General features: G+C 37.7%; 1 protein-coding gene across 2 annotated transcripts in view; it reads right to left on the reverse strand.

Annotated features, from left to right (window-relative positions):
• Positions 1-5,252: 5,252 nt before the first annotated feature.
• LOC105749638 (lymphocyte antigen 6H) overlaps positions 5,253-17,040 on the reverse strand; it is a 53,762-nt gene continuing 41,974 nt past the window's right edge. Inside the window, exons 1-4 of one of the 2 annotated variants that reach the window (XM_012543882.3) lie at positions 11,555-11,662; positions 10,348-10,418; positions 9,474-9,590; positions 5,253-5,892 (exon numbers count right to left, since the gene is read on the reverse strand). In XM_012543882.3, coding sequence (XP_012399336.1) covers positions 5,675-5,892; positions 9,474-9,590; positions 10,348-10,399 — 387 coding nt within the window. In that variant the 5' untranslated portion in view covers positions 10,400-10,418; positions 11,555-11,662 and the 3' untranslated portion in view covers positions 5,253-5,674. Of the gene's footprint in view, positions 5,893-9,473; positions 9,591-10,347; positions 10,419-11,554; positions 11,663-17,040 lie in introns of those variants that run through there. The other variant, XM_031947302.1, reaches the window with a different exon arrangement.

Here is a 17,040-nt window from a genome sequence, read left to right on the forward strand (position 1 = left end):
AATTGAATAAAAGTGGTGATAATGTACATCCCTATTTTACTCCTGGTCTTATTGGTAAGACTTCATTTTTATCCCCATTATAGAGAATGTTTGTCCTTGATTTTAGATAAATATGACTTGACAGAAAGAAAGGCTCCACTTATTCCTATGCTATCTAGTGTTTTTTTTCCCCCCCAAGGCAATTGGGGTTAAGTGACTTGCCCAGGGTCACACAGCCAGGAAATGTTAAGTGTCTGGCACCAGATTTGAACTCAGGTTCTCCTGATTAGGGCTGGTGCTCTATCCACTGTGCCACCTAGCTACCCCCCTAGCTAGTGTTTTTAATGGGAATGGGTGTTGTATTTTGTTTACAGGCTTTTTAAAATTGCATCTGCTAACATAATTATATGTTTTCTATTGACATGGTCAATTATGCTGATAGTTTTCCTAATATTGAATCAACCCCAAATTCCTAATATAAAACTTAATATAAAATCTTTGTATGATCTTTGTCATATAGCTCTGTAATCTCCTTGCTAATTTTTTATTTAAATTAAGGTAATTGGTCTATAGTTTTCTTTCTCTGTTTTTCCTTTCCCTAGTTTAGGTATCAAAACCATGTTTGTGTCATTTAAATAATTTGTTAGAATTCCTTTTATTACCTACTTTTTCAAATAGTTCATATAGTATTGGGATCACCTTTTTCTTAAATGTTTGGTAGAATTCAAATTCCTCTGGTTCTGAATTGAAAGCTTGTTCCATTTCTTTTTCTAAGAAAGGCTTATTTTTAGCATTTATTTTCCTCTTCTGTTAATCTACATAGTTTATATTTTTGTAATACTCATCCATTTTTCTTAGATTGTCAGTTTTGTTGACATATAATTGGACAAAATAGCTCCTAATGATCGCTTTAATTTTATCTTTATTGATGATGTATTCACCCCTTTGTAATTTGGCTTTCTTCTTTCTTTTTCAAAATCAAAATAACCAATGGTTTACCTATTTTGTTGGGTTTTTCATAAAACCAGTTTTTAGTTTTATTTATTAGTTCAAAGTCTTTTTTTAAAAATCTCAATATTACTAATCTCTTCTTTTACTTTCAGGATTTTTAATCGTTTATTTTACTATCCAATTCATTGATCTACTCTTTCTCTCTTTTCTTCAGGTAGACATTTAAAGATATAAATTTCTCCCTAAATACTGTTTTGACTTCATCTCACAATTTTATTATGTTGTTTCATTGTTGTCTTTCTCTTGAATTGTGATGACAGCATATTTAAAATCAGCCAGAGTCAGGAATTCAGATTAGGGGAAAATCTTCGATCTTTATTCTTAGTGGAGGTGAAGAAGGATCGAAGGTGAAGGGGGATGGGAGGTGAAGGGGGGTTGCGATAACAATGTGAACAGCTGTGACAAGGACAAGACGCCAGTCAGCAGTCCCTTTCGGCTTCTCTCTCTGCCCCTCTGCCTCCACCCAACAAAATTGTCATTTCCTATACAACACATCAGGACTTGCACAAAGAGTGGGCAGGGGCCATTCTTTCTCCAAGCATATATATTAATAGAGTATGGGCCAATTACTATTTAGCCTCATGTGCTTGGGACCTCAGTGCATCAACTTGAGCTTCAGCCCATTACATTTAATGAAATTATTTATACTTTCTATGATTTGTTCTTTTACTGAGTCATTCTTTAGGATTAGATTATTTGGTTTCCAATCAATTTTTAATCTATGTTTCCATGGCTCTTTATTACATGTAATTTTTATTGTATTATGGTCTAAACTATGCATTTAATATTTTTGCTTTTCTTCATTTGATTGTAAGGTTTTTAATGCCTCAATATATGGTCAATTTTGCAAAGTTACCAGGTACAGTTACCAAAAAGGAATACTCTTTTCTCTTCCCATTTGATTTTCTTCAGAGGTCTGACTTCTTTCTTATTTATTTTACAGGAAGATTTATTTAGCTTTGAGAGAGAAAAGTTGAGGTTCTTCATTAGTATGGTTTTATTGTCTATTTCCCTCCTGTAATTCATTTAACTTTTCCTTTAAGAATTTGGACACTGTCATTTGATGAATATATATTTAGTATTGATACTACTTCATTGTCTATGGTTCCTTTTAGTAAGACGTGATTTCCCTGTTTCCTGTTTATCCTTTTTAATAAGGCCTATTTTTTGTGTTGCTTTGTCTGAAACTATGATTGCTACCCCCTGCCTTTTTATTTCAACTAAAGCATAATAAATTTTACTTCAGACCTTTATTTTAACTCTGTATGTGGCTATCTTTTTCAAGAATGTTTCTTGTAAATAACATTTTATTGACTTTGGTTTCTAACTCATTCTGCTCTCCATTTTATGAAAAGGTTCATTCCATTCAAATTCATAATTGTGATTATTAACTGGGCATTTCCCTCTTATCGTATTTTCTTCTGTTTATCCATATCTCTCTTTTGTCTTGCCCTTCTCTAAAGTCTGCCCTCTTTTATCTGCCTTTCATATTCTCTCTCTCTCTCTTTCTCTCTCTCTCTCTGTCACACACACACACACACACACACACACACACACACACAAATCAATAAACTTCGAAGAGTTCATAGTCAGGACTTCTCCACCTGGCCCCGGTATGTTGTCACATCCTTCATCTCACTATAGTGAGATGGACTCCAACATCTATTATCAATTGAATACATAGATATATTTTTTTTCTTCTTTGAACTAATTTAGATAAGAAGTTCAAGTATTGCCTGTCCCCTCCTCCACACATCATTTCCCCCTCCACTGTAAAATCTCTTCCTTGTATACCTCTTTTATATGAGATAACTTCCTCTTCCTTCTCCCATCTCCCAAGACATCCCTCTTTCTTAACTATGCATTTTTCTTACATCATTCCAACATAATCAACTTGTTCCCACACCCTCTTTCTTTGTATAATCCTTCTAACTTCTCTAATAATAATAAAGTTTTTAGAAAACATATGCATTCCATAATGATAAGCAGTTTCACCTTATTAATTCTATTATGGTTTGTCTGTGTACCATTTTATGCTTCTCTTAAGTCTAATATTTGAAAGTCAAATTTCCGATTCAGTTTGGTATTTTCATCAAATGCTTGAAAGTTCTCTATTTTATTTAATATCTCTTTTCCCCTTGAAGATTTATAATCAGTTTTGCTAGACATGTTATTTCTGTTTGTTGTCCCACCTCTTTTGCCTTTCAGAGTAACATATTCTAAGTCCTCCACTCCTTTCACAACATGATAGCTCCTCCCCCATGTCATAGATCTCTCTTTCCAATTCCTCTGTGGTCTTGACCTGGAAGAATGTCTCATTCTGACCTTTTGTTGATTTTGCCACTCCAAAATTCAATTTGAGGCTTATTTTTAAATTATTTGAAAGAAATGTTGGGAGAGCTCAGCTTTCTCTACTTTACCATCTTATCTTCTTCCTTGATTATATTCTTTCCTATAGTTATCTAGTGCCTCATGTCTTGTTTAAGATCTTTGACTAGACTAAAGGTAGATTTTGAATCAAGGGCTCCTTAAATTTTAATCAGAAGGGACCTAACTGGTCACCTGCTACAACCCATATTTGAACAAGAATCCCTTCCACAACAATCCTGACAAGTGGCCTTCAAGTCTCTGCTTGAAGATTTTCAATGAGAGAAAATATATTTCCTTTAGTGGCAGCTCATTCTACTTAAGAATAAATAACTCCTAATCCCATTGCTTTACAAACTACAGGCCTGCCTTAAATCTCTCATATTCTTTTCTAAGTCCCCTAATTGCTAGTATAGAATGGAACAACATGCTCTATGAGGATAAATTGAAGGATTCAGGGATAGTTGGTCTACAGCAGACTTGAAGGAACATGAAAATTTTCTTTGGATATTTGAAGAGGTGTCATACTGAAGAGGGAATTAATTTGTTCAACTTAGCCTCAGAAGGGAGAACTAAGAGTAATGGATATAACTGCAAAAGTAAAGATTTGAATTTTGCAAAAGTGAAATGGGCTACTTTGGTAGCTTATGAGTTCCTTATCACTGGAGGTCTTCAAGCATTATCTAAATGATCTAGGGAGAGGATTCTTGTTCAGGCATAAATTGTACTAAATGGTCCCCGAGGTTCTTTTCATTGAAGAGCTTCTGTCATTTTCTGACCCTATGATACATCCAGTTGTTGCTACTCAGTCTTCCCCCCCCCCAAAAAAAATATTAGCTTGTATTTATGTATATAAAAGTATGTATCAAAAAACACTTACCACTCCAAACCCCCTTGACAACAGGGGTTATTTTAGTTTTCTATTTTCACCCTTAGTGCCTAGCACAATTTTTAAAAATTCAATCAAACAATCCACATCTGAAATTTCCTTGCATATACCCAAGGGCTAATTTTTCCCACTCTACAAAACACTGTGTTAAGGGTGAATTTCAATGCTTCTTAAATAATAGGACAGTTGATTTGTTAGTGGTTACATCCTAGAACGCCCTGTGGTCAGGACTACTTTTTAATAGCTATCCTTAGATTGTAAAAGATTGTAAAAGCAAAACCTGAGCAGGTTTTTCCATGAATTCCTCCTAAATGACTGTCTTAGTATTTTAAGTCCCTTCTCAAGTTTATGATTCCACATGATCCCACCACTATCCATAGTCAGAGCATTAATTATGTTAGATAGAAATATATAGAAACATACTTTCAGGACATATGCTTATTCATAAATTTATTTACTTGTTATGATACATTTGCTAAGGAAATTAAGACATATCAGGGACAGAGATCAGCTTTGTTTAGCTAAATGAACGAACAAAAATGTCTGCCTCAGAGGTCTTGAATCTTAATGAGATTTTTGTTCACTCCCAGAGTCCATTCCTTTCCAATTCCAAGCTCTTCTCTCTCTAGTATCCCAAGATGCTTGTCTTCTCTTTCTGATGCCTCTAGTTCTCTTCTCAAAACCAGGCTAAATTTTCTTTTCTTTTTTTTTGAATATATATATATATATATATATTCAATTTACAAAGCATATGCATGGGTAATTTTTCCAACAATGACCCTTGCAAAATCTTTTGTTCCAAATTTTCCCCTCCTCTCTACCTCCTCCCCTAACTGGCAGGTAGTCCAATACTGTTGAATATGTTGAAATACATGTTAAATCCAATATAGGTATACATATTTACACAGTTATCTTGCTCAAGCTAAATTTTCTTCCCCAAGTTGCCCAAATAAAGTCCCACTCTTTAGTATCTAAAGTCCAGTGGCCTCACCTTTTCAATTTTCTCTTTTGTTCTTTTCTGTCCATCTCCCATATGCCTGGATTCCCCTTCCCTCCATTGTGTGCTGGGACTCAGAATCCTTCTCTCTCCTCAAAGAAAACTTAACAATTAACACTCCCAAGGGGATTTCAGAACAATAATACTGAAGCAAAAAGAAGGAAGAGGAAAATCTTTTCCAGGGATATATATTAGAATAAAGAAAGAACTGACAGATTGGGAGCCAATGAGGGAGGAATTCTACAAGATAAGGAGAAAAGGAAGGGTGACTGGGTGAGAGAGAGGGAGGCTTTATGTCTATTCCTTTGGGAATGCCAAAGCTCTCACCCAAAGTCTGAACTGAGATGGGACTAAAACAGGAGCACCACCTTCATGGGCTTGGTACCAGAAGGAAGGTCTAGTCAGAAGAAGCTGATGAGAAAGGAAGTTTCTCATAACCCAACCCAAAGAAGGGCAGGTCCCAGGCTGAGGAGGAGTGCTCCCATCAGGGCCCAGGGGTTGTTCCTGACCCCACCCACACCATTACAAAGGTCAGTGTTGCAACAGGACACATCCACCTTGATTCCATGGGATGTAGTCTTCAAAAATAACTTTTTATAATCTTCACAGGAAGTAGCACAGTCCATGATGTATGACTTCATTTTAAACTCTAGGGAATAGAGAAGTGAGTATTTAAGGCTTTTATATTCGGTGAAATGTCTTGGTTTGTTTTTTTTTAATGTCCCTTTACTTTTTAACACTCACCCTTCATATCAGTCAAGACTAGCTCCTGACTACACCCTGAAAAGAGCAGCTACGTGGTACAGTGGAGAACACCAGGCCTGGAGTCAGGAGGATTTGAGTTCAAATCCAGGTTCAGATACTTACTAGCTGTGTGACCCTGGGTAAGTCACTTAACCCTGTTTGCCTCAGTTTCCTCATCTGTCAAATGAGCTGGGGGAGGAAATGGCAAACCACCCTAGTATCTTAACAAGAAAATCCCAGTGGAGGTTACAAATAGTCAGACTCACCAACAACAACAATGCCTTGAAAGTATAAGATTCATTACCTGAGTTTTTATTCATGTTATTATCCCCTCCTAAGATGAAACTTCTCTACCTACCTACTTCCTTTCCCTCATTTCTCAATTAAATTCCCTCTTCTTCCCTAAAGCATCCCATAATCATCCTTAACCCATAATGACTCCTTTCTCTTTTTAATTCTCATTGTACTGACCATATCTTTCAGAGATTTTCCCAGAATACAACTGTAGAATGGTAGAGAATTAATTCAAAATGGTAAAGGGATAACTATATTAGTACTGGGAGGGAACTTAGAATACAGATCTTAAATATGAAATTTTAGAGCTTGGGGGACCTTAGAATATAAAGCCATGGTGTCAACGTTGTGAGAGGCCTTAGAAATTGTCTAGTTCAATCCATAGAATGACTTGCAAACTAAAAGTATGTTTGGGAGACAATTGTTTGGAACTTGGAGCACATTTTCCAGTAGAAACAAGGCTACAAGTAGGCATTAAGTTCCCATAATAGCTAATATACATGAAACATGCATTTCCTAATGGAAAGGAAGAGAGATACAAGTAGATATCTTAAGATAGAAGCAATGAGGTGGAAGCAGAATAATTGACATTAGCTAATATAATTTCTGCTTCAGTGGTGGAGCCTGGCCAACAGTTTGCTAACTGCCAATAAAAAGCAGCTGAACCAATGGCTTGAATCTTTAATGATCAGAAACCCATCCTGAATAAATTAAGTCTTAAGCTGTCCCTTCCAGCTCTGAGTATTTAGGGTTCCATAAAACATCAATAGAAAATGTCTTGGCCTCAGTTTCCCCATCTGTAAAATGAGCTAAAAAAGGAAATCACAAACTACTCTAGTATCTTTGCCAAGAAAGAAGAATCACAAATGATGGAATAACAACAATTAAAAAGTGCAAATTAGACTGTGTCATTCATTTACTCAGTAAACTCCCAAGCCTCCCTATTCCCCCAAATCAAATATAAACTCTTCTATTTGACATTTAAGGTCTTTCATCATTAGGTTCAACCAACCTTTCACAGTTTTATTGTACATTCTTCTCTTTGCATGCCTGATCCTATAAACGCATGGTACTCTATCTCCCATTCTAGTATTGGCTCTTCTTCCATGGGATGCTCTCTCTCCTCATCTCCATGTCTTAGAATCCTTAGTTTCCTTCCAAACCCAACTCAGAGACCTCTTTCTCCATGCAGATTTTCCAATTGCTAGTATTCAACCTTCTAAAATATTGTTGCTGTACAGTTGCTTTTCAGTTCTGTTTGACTCTTCATGACTTCAATGGGGTTTTCTTGGCAGAGATATTGAAGGGGTTTGCCTTTTCTTCTCCAGCTTATTTTACAGCTGGTTTTTACTTTACTGGGTTAAGTAATCTGGCTAGGGTCACATAACTAGTAAGTGTCTGAGGCTGGATTTGAACTCATAAAGATGACCTTCCTGACTCCAGGTCTGGGGCTCTATCCACTGCACTAGCTGTCCCATTCTACTTCCTTAAGCCCCAGAAAGTCCTGTTATTGGAGTCTTAAATCTTTCCTATGAGATCAGTAGGGTATCAAAGCTTAGAGAGCTACTTATACTACTCATCCAAGATCATGCAGCTAATAAGTCAACGAGGCCATATTTGAAGTCAGGAAGATAAGTCTTTCTAACTTCAGGCCCTCTATCCATTCATCTATTCACTGTGCCACCTAGATGCCCAACCCCCTAAACTACATTGCATTTATTGCATATATTTATAATTATGGTCTCCTCCAACAGGAAAGGAATATCATGAGAGAAAGCACTATTTTGATCATTTTTCTGGGAAACCTCAATACCCTAACAGTGTCTGACACATAGTAGGTATTCAGTGGTAGGTTGGTTGATTGGTTGTTCTCGAAGAAGACCAAAATGATATCACTATGTTAGAATCAAGTTACAATATTGATGATCAGAGCAATACGATCTCAAACTGCTCTTCCATATGTTGGACACAAATCGTCCCTATGAATATTCTGGGTGAACTCTCTAACTTTACACATCTCATACTTCTTCTGAGCTAAGTCAATTCTGCTTTGCTCCTAGAGGACAGCATCTTCTCTGATGAAGGGACACTGTGCTGGACTGTCCTGTGCCAGTGTCTCCCCTGTCTTACAATTAATTCTAAAGTTCTTAAGAGAGACCTTGTGGTCTTTGTATTACTTTTTCTGATTACCTTGTGACTGCTTGCCCTGTATGAGTTTTCCTTTAAAATAGTATTTTTGGCAAGCATGCATTTGACAATTGAATAATGTAGCCAGTCCAGCTCTGTAGTCAAGTTGGAATGTTTGACGGTTTAGTTAGAGAAAGGACCTCAGGGTCTGGTATCCTACTAGGTGATCTTGGACTTCCTAAGATAATTAAAATGGAAGCGATTCAGTTTCCTGGCATGATGATGGCATACTGTCCAGGTTTCACGGGCATGCAATGATGAGGTCAGCACAAGGGCTCTGGACCTTCAGTTTGGTAGTCAGACTAGTACCTCTCCTATCTCACATTTTCCTTCAGAGTCTCCCAAACACTGAGCTAGTTCTGGCAGTGCATGTGTCAATCTCATTATTAATATGGACATCTCTGGAAAGCATACTGAAATGAACTTATCCACCGCAATGAAGACTTCACCATTTGCTGTAACTGATGGTTCTACATATGGCTGCTATGGTGCTGGCTGATGGAGGACCAGTGGTTTTTTGATTTATGGATGATTGTGCACTCAATGCAACCTCCAAAGTTGAGATGCAACACAGTCCAGATCGATTTTCTGCTGTTTGTGCTAATTTTAGCCTAACAATTAACACCAACAAAATACAGGTACTCCTTCAGCCAGCAGGTATTTAATATATGCTTGTTGGTGAACTGATTATAACCAAGAATAGCAGTCCAATACTGGAATGGGCTGCCTTGGGGGAAAAGGAGGGTGCTTTTCCTGGAGATCTTTAATAAAGGCTGGATGTCCACTTATCAAGGATGATCTAGAGAAGGCATGACCTTCTCAGGGGTGGCGGGGACTGCATGCTCCCTAGAGTCCCCACCAGTTCTGAAGCTTTGTAATGCCAAGAGATTCAGACACTGAATGACTTAAATTCACTCTGCCTTCCCCTTCCCACTTCCTAAACACTCCGTATCCCAAGCTCCCATAGCTGAATCTGATCCTTGGCCAGACACTAGAAGAACTCACCCACATCTGAAGTCACCACAGTCTTGGTGCAGGTGTTTTCTCCATCATTGCATTTCTTTATCTTACACAAGCTGAGGTCCTTAACCCTAGAGCACATGTAACACTGCCGGCAGTGAGCTGTGGAGGACCACATATGGATCAGTGCAAAAACCTCACCAGGGAGCCCAGCTTGCCAAGGACACCCCATGAAGATGTTGGGCAAGGAGAGCCCCAAGTCCCCAAGTACAGAAGTGAGGGAGAGTCTTATGAGAGTTCCTTCATGCCCTATAGTCTGGACCCCAAGCTTCTTATAATTTGGAAGAATGGGCTAAGGATGAGAATTCCTCATTCTACCCAATGCGAATCCACCAGTATCAGAACTCACATTTATTTCCTGGATTCACAAATGCAGAACTCACTCTACCCACAAACAATTCAATAAGAGCTCATGCCTAAGGCAGGGACACACACACACACACACACACACACACACACACACATCTTACTTCTCCCAGCTTAAAAATTCACCAGCTGCCAAAAAGCAAAACCCCATTTATCACATACACAACCACAGAATTTGTCAGGCCTGCCAACCGAGCCCACAAAAGTAGAACAAACAATGAATGTTCCATTCTCATCTCCCCTGGTACCCTTTCTCAGCCGCATGCAGAAAAAGCAGCTGATGCTCCTCCAACATAATCTGATCAATAGGCTGCATTTTTCGCTTTATAAGCTGTATCTCAAACTTCCCTGAAGCTTCCAGTTCTTCCTGCTCATCCTCTCCCAGCCCAACCTGACTCTAACTTGAAATCCTTTCTTTCCCTTAGATTCCAGCATCCTAACAGTCCATCTGCATAAGACTTTGGATCTCCCATCCAGGGTCCCAGGGTCTCACCTGATTCCACAAACAACAGGGTTCCCAGCAAAACAGAAAAGAGAATTTCCATGGTTCTCTGCTGTCTCCACCTGAATGCAAAACAGGGAAAACTGAGGTTCAACACTTTGACCAGATTTTCCTCCCAGTTCTAATAGTTTTGGAATCCAGCCTAGGACCCTTCACTATTATAGGTTCCTCTTTACGTTCCTTTCTTTACACAAAAGCTACCTGAATCCTGAAACCAAGGTTTGCCCTCCTCAAAAGTCTTTCTATAATCATAAAGCTCCCTTTTGCTGGCTGCATAAGGCCTAGACTGCCCAGTCTTTTTCTCTCTCCTTTACTCCTTAAGGAGATCCTCTTTTATTTGGAAGGGAGGAATATCCAAGCAAATACATTGAGGAGAGAATAAGATAAAGAAAAGGGGAACAGAGAAGCAATGATAGCTAATATTTCTCTAAGATTTAGAAGTTTAAAATTCCTTTTTTCACAACCACCCCATGTAAAGATTGTTACCTCCATTTTACAGATGGCAACACAGAGAATCTTCAAGCCCATTTGCAATCTAGTCCTGACCTGCCTTGTCAACCTTGTTTCCTACTTTTCTTTCACTATCTCATCTTGGATCAATTAGCAAGACTTGGTAAAGAACTGAAAGAAATCTAAGAAGTTACTTCACTTTATTCCATAAATTAAAAATAAAATACATTAAAAAATTAATGTACTTCAACTTCTTCACTTCACAAATAAGGAAATTAAGGTATAGAGAAGTTAAGAGATATAGCTAAGTAATTTATAAGTAATAAACAGAAGAGTAGAGGTTCTCTGGCTACAATTCCAAGGTTATTTCCATTATTCCAAGTAATTCAGCCTCCATAATAATTCCTGATTCAGCGCCATTTTCTCCATTCCTAGGATTACTAATCTAGTCCAAGTATTCATCACCTCTCACCTGGACTATTGTAACTGGTCTCTGTCTCTAGTCTAGCCCTTTCCATTATCCCCAATCATTTTATACTCATTGCCAGACTTATCTTCCTAAATCCCAGTTCTGTTGAAGTCCTTTCCCCTGCTCAAACAACTTTCAATGGCTCCCTGTTGCCACATGAAAAAGTCAAAACTTCTCAGCCTAGTCAGAGCCTTCTCTTAAAATGGAGAGAAATTACAGGTGAGTACCATCCTACCCCTCCCTTCCAAACCCTTTCCACCTAATCCTCACAAAACTCACCTGAAAAAAGGTTTCACGTCTGACTCTTCACTTTTGTATGTCTTAAACAAACCCCTAAAGCCTTATTTATCCCCCTGGCTCTGAGCCTGCCCTTCTCGGCTCCACCCTAGGGAAGGACTGACTTTCTCAAACATAAACTACTCACCCCTGTTCTAGAGCTCAAGCCAACTCCTTCTAAAAGGCAGTTTCCAGAATTCTCTCCTATTCACTCAGTGGTCACACAGATGATAGCAATTCAAGAGCAATAATAACCTACTTCTGAAGAACTTTAACTTTTACAAAACACTCTCCACATAACAACCCAGGACAGATGAATAGTCTGAAGATTATTCTCCCTTTGGGTAAATGAGACTCAGAGCTTGTAGGATTATCTGCCCATAATTATATAGCTCCCTTTCCAAGGTTCTTTCTTTTGTTGCTGTTTTCATTAGTTTTTATTTTATTTTCTCCAAGGATCTTTCCACTCTACTAGCCTCCCTGTTTTAAAGCTTTGACCTTAATCACTACTTCCCTTCATATTCTCCACATTCTAAATGAATTAGCTTACACTGACTCTCATATACAACACTCCATCTCCCATCACAGAAGCAGAAAAGTAGGGAAGATAAAGAACTGAGTCTGGAGACAAGAATCTCCAAGTCAAATCTGCTCAGACATTTACTAGTTATGTGACTCTTGGTGAGTCATTTAACCTCTGTCTGCCTCAGTTTCCTCAACTGTAAAATGGGGATAATAACACCTACTTCACAGGGTCACAGGGCCAACTAGGTGACACAGTGGATGCAGCACCAATGTTGGAGTCAGAAAGCCTTAAGATCAACTCTGGCCTCAGACACTTACTATGTGACACTGGGCAAGTCCCTTAACCTTGTCTGTCTCAGTTTTCTTATCTGTAAAATAGGGTAGAGAAGAAAATGGCAAATCATTCCAGTATCTTTGCCAAGAAAACCCCAAATGTGGTCACAGAGAATCAAACTCTAATAACATCACAGGATCACAGAAGATCAAATGAGATAATATTTATCAAGTGCTTAACACAGTGCCTGGCATACAGTGAGTGCTATATAAATGCCCATTCTTTCCCTCCTTCCCATTTCCTTACCTCTTTACAGGCTCTCCCCTGCTCTTGGGATGTACTCCCTGTCTCCCACTCTTCTTACATCTTTTACTTTCCTCAAGGTTCATTTAAGATGCCACATCTAACTCAAATCTTCCCTGGATTCTTATAATCATCAGTGCTTTGTCCCTTCAAAAACGTAAAAAATGATGCATTTGCCTTTGTTTTACATGTTATATTTCCCTAGTATAAGAGAAGTTTCTCAAGCACAGGAATGATTTCATTTCCATCTCTGTCTACTTAATCTCTATCTACTTAATGTCATATCTAGTAGCAATGGGCAAGGGAGGCAAGCACCTAGGGTCAGTAGAAGGCACCCTCAGACCAGTTTTGAAAAATGAATTTGATAGAAAGAAAAAGATTGGGAAAAGGCCTCAGAGTGGGAAAAGACCTTGGAATATCTTGAAGCTGTTCCTGGGAAACCCAGTGACTAAAGGAAGAAATAGAAAAAGAATCAGTAGGAACTCACCTAGGGAAGAATGGAAAAAGAAAGGAAGCTTGCCTTGCTCTCCTATATCAACTAATGCAACCCTGTGCTCAACAGTGAGTCACTCCTCTGAGTCAACATAGAAATTTAGTAAACTAACGACATATTCAATATATATAGGACTGCTTGCCATCTAGGGGAGGGGGTGGAGAGAGGGAGGGGAAAAGTCGGAACAGAAATGAGTGCAAGGGATAATGTTGTAAAAAATTACCCTGGCATGGGTTCTGTCAATAAAAAGTTATTATAATAAATAAAAAGAAATTTAAAAAAAAAGAAATTTAGTAGACTAAAGTATCTACCTACAAGCCAGATAGACTATCTAGCATTCCACAGGTTCTTGCAGTTTTGAAATTGCCCTTGAATAGACTTCCAAGAAGAATCCAAAGGAGGGAACTAAGGAAGGAAACATAACCATTCTGGAAAGATGGCTCAGAAAGAGGCCCCAGTCAAGTTCATACTGAACTTTCCAATCAAGTTGCCAACTAATAACTAGTGGCAATTGCGTGAACCTCAAGTAAAAATCATGGTTCCCAAGTCATGGAGGAGGTGGCCTGAACCACATAACTGAGAAGAAGGGAAGTAAGACAAGTAAACACATTCCTCCCTCCCCCATTCCTCCTAAGGAAAAGTCATTTTCCCACTTATCATTCAATCCTTTACTTTTTGCTTTCCCTTTTGATTCTTGATAAAAGGAGTAGAAGAGGAAAATCCCCCCTTCCTCATGATTGCAACGCTAAATAACCAGCTTTGGGCAGCTTTGGGAGCAAGTTATCTGATTGTTTGCTTTGGATATTTATGTCTGCTTAAACTGTTAAAATAAAAACTTAATAATTATCACCTTGATCTTGGGTTTTTTTTATTATTGCTATTATTAAACATTCAGAGCAAGAATGAGAGGAAGGAAACCAGAAGCCTCTAGAGATAGAATTATTTTGCTCAAGGGAAACTGGTGGGGCCTGAATCAAAGTGAGAATGTGTCTATTGTTTTGTTTTCACAATGTTGCAGAGTACATATGAGTCCTAATTGTATCCTAGTCAAAAAGTCCAATGCCACAGGAAAAGTAGCCCCTGCCTAACATGACAGAGGGTAACGATTACATGTTCGTGAGCTTTAATAAGACCCTTTTCTAAGTCTCATACTTTGAAGATAAAGGGCTCCTGACCTTGTACAAATGTTCTCCTGTGGTCACCCCAGTTATTCTTGCTAACTAGATGCTAAACCCAGTTGTTTCTTCAAGGGCTTTCAGTGCCCTCTAAGTTTCAGCATCCTAGGACAAAGCCTGAGTCTCCATTACCTCAAATGCTGTTACATATAAAAAATGCTTAATATGTATTTGCCAAATTAAATTCGTACTTTATCAGACACTGAGACTTTTCAAGGAAAGAGGTCTTTTCCCCTCAACATCAATCTGTTTCCAGGGTGGCCTGAATCCATTTCCTGGCGAGTAAGAATTCCTACCAGCAATGAAGATCCCAATCCATAATCTAAAATATAAAATCTGCTAAGTGCCAGGGATACAAAGGCAAATGTGAAACTCTGCCCTCTAGAAGCTTGCATTCTATCTAAGTCTTATATAAGACTTAGGCATTAAATCATTTATTCCTGGTCACCCTGACTTGGAATGGGACTGGATTTGGGAGTCCAGAACTCGACCACCTACACCACACTGCCAGTAGATATCAGCTTGCAATTTCATATCCATTAGAGTCTGCTCTATGTGAGCCATCCTTCAGATCTAAGAGTCTATCCACATTTAGTAGATGGGATCCTTTTGGAATCCTACTTGACTGATTTTCCATCTCCTTCTTCTTTCTGATCCCCAAAAAGATCAGGAGTTGTGGACCTGTGGACAACAGGTGATTGTGAATTCATTGTCTTGGTAGGAATTTCTTGTGACTATTTGTAGACTAGTTAATTTAAAAATTGTAGATGAGCTAATACTTTCAACTACTTACTACAGTGTGACTCTCCAATAGTCTACAATCTGACTTTTTCTTGAACACAAGATTTCTTAGCATGACTTTATCTCTTTCCCAGTGTCCCTAACTGCAATGTCAAGCTTCTCTCTTTTGAGACAATAGCTCTGTAATTGGTCTTCTTCCATTTATTTTTCAGTCTCCATATATACTATAGTTGTCTGAGTCACCAGTCTTTCCCCATCTTCTAAATACAAACCAATGAGGAGGTATGGTTCTTATTCCAACATCAGCATATAAGAAAGAAAGTAAAAGAGTACAACCATCACTTGCTCATGGAAGCCATTTAATAGACATCTGATGAATCATTTGGGAGCTATCATTTAGCAATCTGGAATAGTCCATATCCCCAGTACGCATTGCAAATGTTTCACTGGGTTCTATGAATCCAGGTGTAAAGAACTGGGAAACAGTTGACATGTGTTGTTCACCAGAACAAACCTCAAAATTGGAAATAATTTTTAAAAGAAATTTAATGTGACAGACCCCTTCTTTCTTCCAAAGAACAGTCCCTTATTACAAAGAAATCAAGTTATATAAAACAAAATATCTTCACTACTGAGATCTGCCTCATTTTGCATATCTAGTCCATCATTCAGCTGAGAGAGAGATAACAATCCTTTAATTAAGTACAAAGGCTTTTCTCAGACTTCATTCTCCTTAATCTGTTAGGAACTTTTGACAGTATTGACTACTCCTCCTGGATAGTCTCCTTTCCCTTGTTTTCTGCAATACCACTCCTTCCATCATCATTCTCTTCAGTCAATCCACTTTTAAAAGAAATTTTTCTTTTGTATTAATCTGCATTTGACAAACACCAATTAACATGAATCACATGAAAAATAAAACAGAAGAAATTGTATATGTAATCAAGTTTCTATTACAGCCTGTTTTTTTAAAGCATATAATAAATTCTACATGTTTTTAAACTATACAGCTTGACTACATCTCACATCTCCTATTCTGCTTTTTGTTCTCTATGATTTTAAAGGCTTCAATGATCTCATTTTCTTTGTTTTCTTTTTTTATATATCATTACCATTCAACTGCCTGTCCTTCCCAAATCCTCTCCAAAAACAAAAACAAAAAATTTTAATCCTCTTTTATGACAAATAAATATAGTCAAGAAAAGCAAATCCATACATCAATGTATGCAGGAGATGAGTAGCACACTTCATCAGCAGCCCTACGGAGTCATGGTTGTTCATTGCATTGATCAGCATGTTTTGACAGTGATATTGTTGTTATATAAATTGTTCCTGTGCCCTGCTCATTTTGCTCTCTACATAGTTCATCTCAGTCTTCTCATGTTTCCCTGAAATTATCTCTTTTGTCATTTTGTATAAGGCAATAATAATACGCACACCATAATTTGTTCAATCATTCCCTAATTGATGGACAACCCCTTATAATTCCAGTTCTTTGCTACCACAAAAAGTACAAAATATTTTTGTACATAGTGCTCCTTCCTCTTTGTCTTTGATCTCTTTCATATATAATCCCAGTAGTAGCATCATTAGTTCCAAAAGTATATATAATTTAGTGACTTTTTGGATGGGGCTCCAAACCATTTCCCAGAAAGGCTGGACTAATCCACCATCTCTACTAACTTATAATCAGTTTGCAAATAAATGTTCCTACTTTATCTCCAAGAATTGTCATTTTTCCTTTTAAAAATTTATTTGATATTAACATTAATTTTTTAAACTTCTTGAGTTTCAAATTCGCTCTCTCCTTTAAAGGCCTCTCATACAATGAGAAGGCAAGTGATATGATATAAATTATACATGTAAATTCACAAAAATATATTTCCATATTAGCCATGTTGCAAAAAAAAGTGAAAAAAGTATGCTACAATCTGCACTCAAAGTTCATTAGTTCTTTTTCTGAGAATGGGAACCATTC

The sequence above is a fragment of the Sarcophilus harrisii genome, chromosome 1 (assembly GCF_902635505.1).
Source record: "Sarcophilus harrisii chromosome 1, mSarHar1.11, whole genome shotgun sequence".
NCBI classification, from domain to species: domain Eukaryota; kingdom Metazoa; phylum Chordata; class Mammalia; order Dasyuromorphia; family Dasyuridae; genus Sarcophilus; species Sarcophilus harrisii.